The sequence below is a fragment of the Mugil cephalus genome, chromosome 14 (genome assembly GCF_022458985.1).
Source record: "Mugil cephalus isolate CIBA_MC_2020 chromosome 14, CIBA_Mcephalus_1.1, whole genome shotgun sequence".
NCBI classification, from domain to species: Eukaryota; Metazoa; Chordata; class Actinopteri; order Mugiliformes; family Mugilidae; genus Mugil; species Mugil cephalus.
The window spans coordinates 22,740,205-22,750,343 of NC_061783.1; the positions used below are offsets into that span (position 1 = coordinate 22,740,205).

The 10,139-nt window shown below is 37.8% G+C and overlaps 2 protein-coding genes across 4 annotated transcripts; both read left to right on the forward strand.

The window, feature by feature from the left end:
- The first annotated feature begins 128 nt into the window (after positions 1-128).
- Positions 129-5,749, forward strand: LOC125020485 (ladderlectin-like). Its single transcript, XM_047605843.1, has 6 exons — positions 129-274; positions 1,154-1,243; positions 2,369-2,533; positions 3,977-4,128; positions 4,493-4,611; positions 5,596-5,749. Exons 1-6 carry the CDS (start codon positions 211-213, stop codon positions 5,747-5,749), a joined length of 744 nt encoding a protein of 247 aa, XP_047461799.1. The 5' UTR covers positions 129-210.
- Positions 5,750-6,632: 883 nt separating this feature from the next.
- On the forward strand, positions 6,633-10,134 carry LOC125020486 (cytochrome c oxidase subunit 6B1-like). 3 transcript variants are annotated; one of them, XM_047605844.1, is made up of 4 exons: positions 6,633-6,768; positions 7,654-7,778; positions 9,472-9,572; positions 9,895-10,134. In XM_047605844.1, exons 2-4 carry the CDS (start codon positions 7,673-7,675, stop codon positions 9,946-9,948), a joined length of 261 nt encoding a protein of 86 aa, XP_047461800.1. In that variant the 5' UTR covers positions 6,633-6,768; positions 7,654-7,672; the 3' UTR covers positions 9,949-10,134. The 3 variants fall into 3 exon arrangements, with proteins under 3 accessions (XP_047461800.1, XP_047461803.1, XP_047461802.1); XM_047605847.1 differs by having other exon boundaries at positions 6,654-6,737; XM_047605846.1 differs by having other exon boundaries at positions 6,748-6,896.
- Positions 10,135-10,139: the final 5 nt, after the last annotated feature.

Sequence of the window (10,139 nt, forward strand, 5' to 3'; positions counted from 1 at the left end):
TTATCAGACCGAGTCCTGCTTTGCATGCAGTTGCAGAGGAGCCCGTATTTTAATATTCCCATGAGATTTGGGATAAAACATTAACCGGAGCAACGTCGCGCTGCTCTTTTGTGTCTGTCGCCGGGAAACAAAGGACATTCTGTGACTCAGAGACGCATCAATGAGGCTAAAGCTGGAGCTTGTGCCGGTTTTCTGGTGCTGGACGAAGCCATGGCAGTGAAAAATGGATCAGTTCTGCTGGAAGAGGAGAAGATGGAGGCGCCTGCAGACACGAGTAACTCATTTTTAAATGTTTCTAATTTTAAAAGATCCATTTTCAACACAGCTTATGAAAATCTTTTGACGTCAAAGGTTATTTTCTAAATGGCATTAACGGCTGTATTAAATGAAAAATAGTAATAAAATAAATATTCCCACTAAATATTCCCACTAACACTAATCTTAGTGTTGTCTGGCCGTGCAGATAGTTTCACATCTAAGCTTTTAAGTCGTTCCCTGCAGCTAAAGTGAATTTTATTTGTCGTGATCAACATTTCTTTGCAGAATCAATCCACCGGTTCCTTAAAATAATCCATAAACCGCGCTGCAGGGAGGCGGTGGAAGTCTCAAGAATAAAGAAGAAAACTTAAATCACCGTGTATATATGTAGAATCTAAAGCAGCCTTATACAACTATTGTGACGGGCTTCTCAACAGGATTCTCATCACACTTATCAGCCATAACATTATGACCACAAACAGGTTCTCATGATTCTTGTCAGAGGGCGGCATGTACTGGGCAGCTAGTGGATATTTTATTGTCAGAGTTGATGTTAGAAGCAGAGAAAATCTAGAACTACTGACAACAACCAGTTCAAGATGTTGACCTGGCCTCCACATCCCCTCGAACATGGACGTCCTCCACCTCCCGTCCTGCAGGATTTAAAGGAAATATTGTTAAATACCACCTTAAGCTCACCTGCAGAGCTCTAGTGCAGCCGGTGCCTCAACAGATCAGGGATGTTCTCATGGGAAAAGGGGTGAACTTACACAATATGAGGCCATGTTGTCATCTCTGATCGTACTGAATATAATCCAGGCTGATGCATCAACACATTGTGGAGGATCAGAGCCGGCTTTAAACCTGTCAACCCTGTTTCTGTGTTGTTTCTCAGTTTGGTTCAGTCAGTACCGACAGCTGGCTCATTACTTCTCTCTGCTCTGCTTCCTGCTCACCATCATCACGCTGCTCCTGACTCTGTGCTGTGAGTACTACACGACGTTCATTTACATCTACGACACTGACCTCTGCAAAGGCGATAAAACAGACGTTTCAACTGTTATGTAAAAAATAAATGAAAAATACAATAAATAATATGATAAATAACAGTGAACACGTGTTGTTTCTAGGTAGGTAGGTACTTAGGTAGATTTATTGGTTGTTTCATAGGTAGGTACTTGGGTAGGTTGGTTGGTTTGTAGGTAGGTAGGTGGGCAAGCAGGCAAGCTGCTTACGAGGTTGGTTGGTTGGCTGCTAGGCTAGGTAGGTAGGTAGGTAGGTTGGTTCATAGGTAGGTAGACAGGTAGGTTGGTTGGTTTGTAGGTAGGTAGGTAGGTTGGTTGGTTCAAAGGTAGGTGGGTAGGTCGGTTGGTTGGTTGCTAGGCTAGGTAGGTAGGTAGGTTGGTTGGTTCATAGGAAGGTAGGTTGGTTGGTTGGTAAGTGGGTACTTAGGTAGGTAGGTTGGTTGGTTCATAGGTAGTAGGTAGGTTCGTTGGTTGGTTGGTTGGTTGGTTGGTAGGAAGTAAGTAGGTATGTAGGTTAGTTCATAGGTAGGTAGGTAGGTTGGTAAGTGGGTAGGTGGGTACTTAGGTAGGTAGGTTGGTTGGTTCATAGGTAGGTATGTAGGTACGTTGGTTGGTAGGTATGTAGGTTGGTTGGTTGGTAGATAGGTAGGTAGCCAGAAAACATACAGCAGCTAAATGGAACCAAAAAAAAAAGATGTAGGCAGAGCCAGAGCTTATATGATGTCGACCTTTTTTCATCTTTAAAACACCAGAAATAAAGAAAAATGAATAAATAAATAATCACACATATAACAGAAAAAAAGATGACACTACAATCAAAACACCTACTCGACAGCTAAGATGTGTAATTTGCCGTCTATCATGTCAATCTTTTCATGACTCATCTTCAAATGAATCTTTTCACACACACGGTTTTTATGGAGACGATTCGCTCCGTCGGTCGGCTCTGTTTCCTCTCTTTAACACGTCCTCTTTAACTACTCCCGTTACCACGGTAACCAGTGATGGTGACGAGGACACTGTGGCGTCTGCTGCATGTCTGTCTCTCTGTCTCTCTGTGTTTGTTTGTTTGTGTGTTGCCGCAGTGGTTCAGCTCGTCTTGGTGTCTCGGGCCCAGTCGTCTCTGCAGGAATCCAAAGTCAGAGACCTGACGGAGAAACTGGAGACGCTCAACCAGTCGTACCAGCTGCTCTTCTCCCAGTATCCTGCTCTCAGCCGGTACTGTCCCGTCACCAACTCCACCTCCGGCGGTGAGTGTTAGAGAGAAGAGGCGCGTTGGAAAATGAGGACATTAAATCCTTCTCTGCCTCTTAACGTCCACAGCTCTGAGGATCTAATCAGATGATTCTGATCTAATCGATGCCACATAAAATTAAATCATGAGGAAGAAATAAATAAACATTTTGCCTCCAAATTGTCATTTTATTAGATTTTTTTGTATTTTTTATTCATTTTTTTTTTGCTCTTTTTATTATTTATTAGATCCTCATTAGCAACTTAAACCAAATTAATATTAATACACATTTGTACACACAAACAAACAAACGCGACACACGACACCTGCTCAAAACTTACTGACAATTCTTTTAAAAATCATTTGTAAAGATCAGCTGATGTTAGATTTACTGAGTGAACATAATACGAAAGGGAAATAAATAACTCAACTTAACATATGTTTAATCACCATATAACAGTGATTTAAAAAATAATTTAAGATAAAAAAAAATGAAACCTGCTGGGTCAATAAAAATAAAAGCTCATAACATTACTTTCTGAGACAAAATGAACAAATGTAGTTTATTCCATGCCGTGTTTTCTAATTTTAAATCGGTTGTAAAATTTAATTGGGGCAACAAAAACCGACCCTATAATATTTCTGGCGTTTTGTTTTTATTGTGTCTTTAATAAATTGTATTAATAAATAACGAACCCTACAATTTGAATGGATGTGAGAGTCGAGGGCCTAATTATTGAAATAAATTAACAAGGCCAGGTCAGTAAGTGTGTTAGACAGATGGGACGTCTATTTTTGACAGACAGACATTATTGATCCCAGGCACAGCATCAGCACAGCAAGTAACGTCATTAAAGCATCTCAGTAAAAATAAAATAGTTTATTCGTATACATGCTAGAAAAGAAATAAACCAAACAGATAGAGTTTTTTATCAGAGTTAAGGTCTGATGACTCTGATCTAATTGATGCCACATGATAAATAAACATTTCTCCTACAAAAACATATTTTGTGTTTATTCAGATTTTTTTTGTAATCTTTGCTGTTTATTTATTTATTGTCCTAAATAAATACACAAGCACGTATTTCCAGGGATAAACAGATCTGAATCATAAGGTGAAGATGTTTTAATATTAGTCTGGAACACAGAGACAAAGAGCTGCCCTTCAAAAGTGAAGCCAAAGAAAGTGCAGCTCCCCCTGGTGGCTGGACTCTGCAGTACAGCGTGTATGCATGACGTCACAGCCGCCTGGGCCACGCCCCCCTGAGAGGAAAAAACATTTATTAGATCTCTTTGGAAAAGTTATGTTAAATGTAGCTAGTTAAAAATTGCTAACGCTAGGAGCTGTACTAAAACTCCGTTTGGATTAGCATGACCTGGTTAACTGAGAACCTTCACAGACTTAAGGTGACTTTTAGTTTGAAGCCGACTTAAACTAACTCTGAATCTTTCCGATCAGAGCGGGAGTGCAGACCGTGTCTGGAGGGTTGGACCCTTCAGGGGGACAAGTGCTTCCTCTTCAGCCAGGACAGAGCCGACTGGATCAGCAGCCAGTACCACTGCATGTCACTGGGGGGCGCTGTGGCCACGGTCAGGACGGAGGAGGAGCAGGTGAACCTCGCACCCTGACCTGTGCACCTGTGCTCTCCTGTCACCTCAGATGTATTTTTTTCTTTTCATGGGTCTCGATCTGTCCCGTCTTAGTGTCTTAAATTAGACTTCATTGATGATGTATTCTGCCCCCCCCCCCCCCCCCCCCCCCCCTTTCCGGCCGTAAACACCTGAGACCAGATACATAAGCTGGCAGGACACATGCAGAGAGGCAGAGTTAAGAATAGATTTAAGAGGCGTATGAGATATGGAGGCTTCTGCAGGTCATCTGAGGTTTCACTGTTTTACTGTACACGGTTTAGATGCTTCATGTGTCACATGATACTGGACTATATCAAATGTCAGGTCTGTGATATTTTCTCAGGAGTTTCTGTGGAAAACGACTCAAAGTCTGAGCCACGGAGACTCGTACTGGTTGGGAATGAGAGGCGGCAGCGAGGGCTGGAAGTGGAGCGACGGGTCCCCGGTGGAGAAAGGACCTCAGTGAGTCTGAGGAGGGTTCAGTTACTCATCTCTGTTTAATCACATGTCACTGGATCACCTGTTAGGACGCGGCTATGGAAAGATATATTAAACTGACATATTAAAAAGAACCCCTCCATAAAAAAAAACAAAAAAAACAAAAAAAACATTCATTTGAGAACGAGAAAATAAACCCACAACCTGTCCGGTCTCATGAATTTGGTTTTAATATATAAAAAAATAAGTAACAAAAATGGAAACATAATTTGGAAATTGAAAATAAATATTACAAATAAATTAAAAAAAAAAAAAATAAGGAGATCAGTATGAGAAAAAACACAAATGTTAAAAAGATTAAATTTAGTATATATTTATTTATTTATTCTATAGCTACTTTATTATGTGTGATTCACAATAAATGTGTGTGTAAAATGACCCCTCAATAAAAATAAATAAATAAAATAAATAAGAACAATAAAATAAACTGTCTAACAAATTTGGTTTTAATGTGGAAATACAATTTGGGAATTAACAAATTAAAAATAAATATTAAAAATATTTTTAAAAAAAAACAATGAAATCAGGAGATCAGTGAGATAAAACAAAAAAAAGTTACCAACTTTATATTTATTTATTTAATCAGAATCAGAAAAAAATGAAAGTCACTCATTTTTATTATAATGTCACAAGAAAAAGTATCATTTACCTATTTTTCCTGACTTTTACTTTGCTTTTCTTTGATGACGCCAACAACATGAAGGCGACAGAAAATAAATAAATACATAAATAAATGAATCAAGTTAACGCCACAGTTACATGATCTAAGAAAACTTCATTTTATTCCATTTAGAATGAATTAAAAGCATTTTTATTTAATGTATTTTTACTGTTTTTAATAATACATGATGTCTTTTCATGTGGAGGAGGAGGAGGAGCGGTTGCTATGGTAACAGGTTAAAGTGATTGTTTTTGTTTTCTTTCTTTCTTTATTTCTTCTTTCCCGAGGTTTTGGCAGCGAGGACCGGACACGACGTCCGACAGCAGAGAGCTGTGCGGACGCCTGACGCCGGGAGACGGTTACAAGAGGACGTGGTTCACGTCCAGATGTTCAAACCACCTGAGGAGCATCTGTGAGAGGAGGCGAGCGAGTCTGCAGTGACACCAATAAATCATTTTAATAAAAACCACCGTTTCCTGATTGTTCTTTTTATTATTATTATATTAGTTCTAAATGACTCTGAAAACATCCAATTCATTATTATTCATCTCTTTAGTGTAATTGTTGCTTTTAAATTTGATCATTGGATTAGTTCAGTGGTAGAGACGTGCTTTTTTAAATTCATACTTAAAAAGTAAAGTCCCACCTCCCTTCACATGATTTTATTACCTCTCACAGTAACTCTTCCTACGTGATGAGTATTAGTCCCTAGAGACTTTCAAATCCTCCCTAAAAATATCCAGAAAGAGTTTAAAAAAACAACTAGAGTTGTTATCTCTTCTTTATTGTCCTTTATATCTTTAAGCTTGTTTTGCGCTTACTGTTCCTACTTCATCTTCTCATTTAAATGCAATTTCTATTCTTTCTTTTTTTAACTTTGTCTTTGACACAGTAGTTTGACACTGAATCGTCCCTAAAGCTCAGTATATCCAATTTAAAGCGAAATGATTAATATTTCTTCTCTGTTTTCTTTTTTGTTTAAATTTATTATATACATCAGCTTTGTATTTTATAAATGTAAATTGAAATTGTATGGTTTTGACATTTAATGTGGTGTAACATGTTGTATGTAAGGTGTGGACCTCAGGAAGACTAGATGATTGCTGAAAGCATTCAACTAACGGGGATCCTTACCCTAACCCTAACCCTTAAAATAAATTAAAAGATAAATAAATAAATAAATAAATAAATAAATAAATAAATAAATAAATAAATAAATGAAGTTCTGACCCCTGAAATAAACTTGGATTTGACCGGAGTGTCTCAGGCTGTTCCGTTTTCAGGCTGCAGTTGCGCCTCCTCCATCTGTCCACCAGGTGTCAGCGTTTCCCTTCAAAACATGAGCCGCGGCGCCATGTTGGTTACCCAGCATGCTTTGCAACCGGAGGACGCCTGGTGATTAAATGGGATTTAAACTAAACTGTGAAAGGTAGCGGACATATTCATTCATTCTTCAGCAGGTAGTTTCTCATTTAAAAAGAAAAAAATACATGTTAATATTAACGCGTGTTTTTCTTTTACTACGTTTATATTTATTGAACAGTGTCCAAATAAATCAGCTGGTTTATTAGGAAACATCCGGGGGCAGGTGAGCAGGATTAACATATTTACCTCCACAGACAAATTTACAATTAACACGGTTGTTTTCAGCATCAATTAATTTTAGTTTTGCACAAACGATGATAAACAGTTGTTAAATAAACACTGAACTTTAAGATGTTATTTGCAAAACCTGCTTCATATCAATTTAGAGCGTTTTGTATCTGCTTGCACCGAGGTCCATTTTGAAAAAGCTGTGTTTTAAATTATTTCTTCTGTTATTACTAAATATCTGCCTCTTATCCCGCAGTTTATTATCCAGCACTAGTCAGTACGATTATTTAGTGAATTCGGCTCGATGCTTTTATTAAATATATTTATATTTATTAGACCGGTCAAAAAGTGGTTTATTAGGAAAGATCAGATATTCATCTCCACAAATTAACGTATTAATAATTGACACGGTTATTTTCAGCATCCGTTCATTTTATTTTTGCACAAATTAAGATAAACAGTTGTTAAATAAACACAGAGATTTAAAATATTGTTTTCAAAACCTGTTCCATAACAATTTAGAGCGTTTCTATCCGCATGTGCCGAACTCCATTTCGAAAAAGCGGTATTTTTATTATTTCTTCTGTTGTTACTAAATATCTTCCTCTTATCCCGCATTTTATTATCTAGCACTAGTCAGTACAGTCCTTTAATAAATTCGGGACAGAACATTTGCTTGTACACATTTCCTGTCTTTGCACATAGATCTTTTAAATGTGCATATAAATCACATGCTGTTTGGTCCTGTGCAGATCTGCAGACAGCTGAAAGATGTCTGACCAGGTGGAGGAGAAGATCAGGAACTACAGGACGGCTCCGTTTGACGCCCGCTTCCCCAACACCAACCAGACCCGCAACTGCTACCAGAACTACCTGGGTAAACGAGACCTCCGCCCTCCTGTGTTAGATCATTTCCTCTTAAACCGAATCCAACGTCAGCTTAAAACCAAAGCCTCAGAGGAAGCTTCACCTGTCTCACTTTACTTTAGGTCTCAGCTACTTGCAGTTACTTTTACGGGAAAAAAATTCAGTTATTTTGCATTTTGCAAACTCATCCCAGGGCCCAGATCAGACCCTAGACAGACCTGTTGTCCAGAGGACGTGTGAGGAGTGAAGGGTTTGTGCAGCAGCGCTGAGATAAGCTGATGTTAAAGAGTCTGACAGGTCCAGGGAGACTGAGGCTGCACGAGTCTCTGACTAAAAGGTTTATCTAAAGTCTCAACAGTCTCATACAGACGTCCTCCTCTAACCCACCTGCTCCTCTGGATCCTGGTTCCCAGGACGGATGTAGCTGGTCCTCGTTATGAGCTCGTCCCTGCGCCCACAACACTGTAGAAAACTCTCCAAATCATCTTTATTTAACCCGTCCACACTAAGGGGCATCGAACCAGTAAAAAGTGTTCATCGCTCTCGTTCATTCGCTGTGTGGTCTGAGAATTTACAGGATTTTATTTTATTTTTTTATTATATTTTTATTGTATTTTCAAGATAAGACGAAAACATTGACAAACATAATGAACATGAAAATAATAATTAAATAAATTAATTAATAAATGAAATTGGGTAAAAAAAAAAAAAGAGCCATTTGAGCTCAGTTGAGTTCATCTTTCTAAGCATCAAATTGTATCATTCTGTTCCAAATATTTTTATTATTTATTTTTAGTGAAATAACTTAAATTAATTAAGAAATTCCACCGTGTTGTAATAGAAATAATAATAATAAAAAAACAATATTATTTTGTATATATAATAATATAATATTGTCAAACCTTTGCAGCTTTTCTTTAAACCTCCTGTTATTTATCTCTGTGGTCAGTTTGAACCTATTCAGTGTTTTTATTGTTTCTAAATATTTGTTTAACATCATACTTCATATTTAACAACTTTCTTTTTCACTAACATGGAAATTGGCCCCGACATAAAATATGTGATTATTCTGAAAATAGTTTCTCACACCAAATCTTACAGATAACAAGAATATGTACCTAGAAACAAAGAAGAAAATACCTGACATATAAACTTGGAAACATTATTTAGTTGTAATTTTCTGGACATTTAAACAGCTTCAGTCAGAATTTATATATATATTCTATATGTGATCATCATGTTAGATGTGAAGCTCCTCCAGATGAACAGCTGGAGGCAGCAACTCTCTCATTTAAACCATAGAAGAAGAATTCAAAGCGAGGTTAAAAGACAGATGAGTCTAAAATATTATGTTGGATTCATGTTAATGTGTATTTAAATGAATCTAAATTTGTGGGGGAAGATTGAGAAAATTAAAAAAAAAAAAAAAATGTACATAAAAGTGTGTAATCAACCAAAGATGTTCCAGTACCTGTGCCCCCCCTTAGCGATCGCAGACCTATGCTAAGCTATATAAGCTATTTAAGTTATATAAGCTAGAAGATTTTCAGAGTAAAAGTAGAAGCCGTGGATCTTATTGTGATAAAACACAAGTAGAACGACAATAAAGTTAAATTTCATTAAGGCTCATTTATCTGAGCTTCTGTCTGAGGCTGTTTCAGCCTGAATGAGTTGTGTTGTTGCTGGTTGTGTGTCGTCCACAGATTTCCACAGGTGTAACAAAGCTCTGTCGGCCAAAGGTCAGGACACGAGTCCATGTCAGTGGTACCAGAGGGTTTACAAGAGCCTGTGCCCCCTGAGCTGGGTACGTCACAGGCAGCGCTCACGCTTTTTATGATACGTTTAGTTTCTAAAACCATTCAATGTGGAAGGAAACTCTTAAAAACTTACAGTGATTTCTTTCTTAATTCATTCGAAATTTGGTTTATTTACAAAATATGCACGAAGAAAAAGGAATTTGCTGATGTTCAAAATGAAAACATGATAAAAAATAACTTTTCTTCCTGCTTCCACATCATTTAATCACCTTTAACCGTCTGTATATTAGAACATTCAGACGTTTTTAACTTATTTCATTTTAGCTGCTCGTCTTTTTTTAAACGTGTCCCTCGTCTTCTCTGCTCCAGGCTCGGAGGTGGGACGACCAGATGGAGGCTGGAACGTTCGCGGGGAAGATCTGAAAACACAAAATCCTTTCTGTTCATGTCAAACAATCCAACATGCACCGATCAGCCGTAACATTATGACCAGCGACAGGAGAAGACCCGTGTCCATTCTTCAGTATGAGGAAGGTGGTCATAACGTTATGCCTTATTGCTGCATTTCTGTACAGAATCAATTAAATAAATTATATATTTTAGTGTGAACCCAT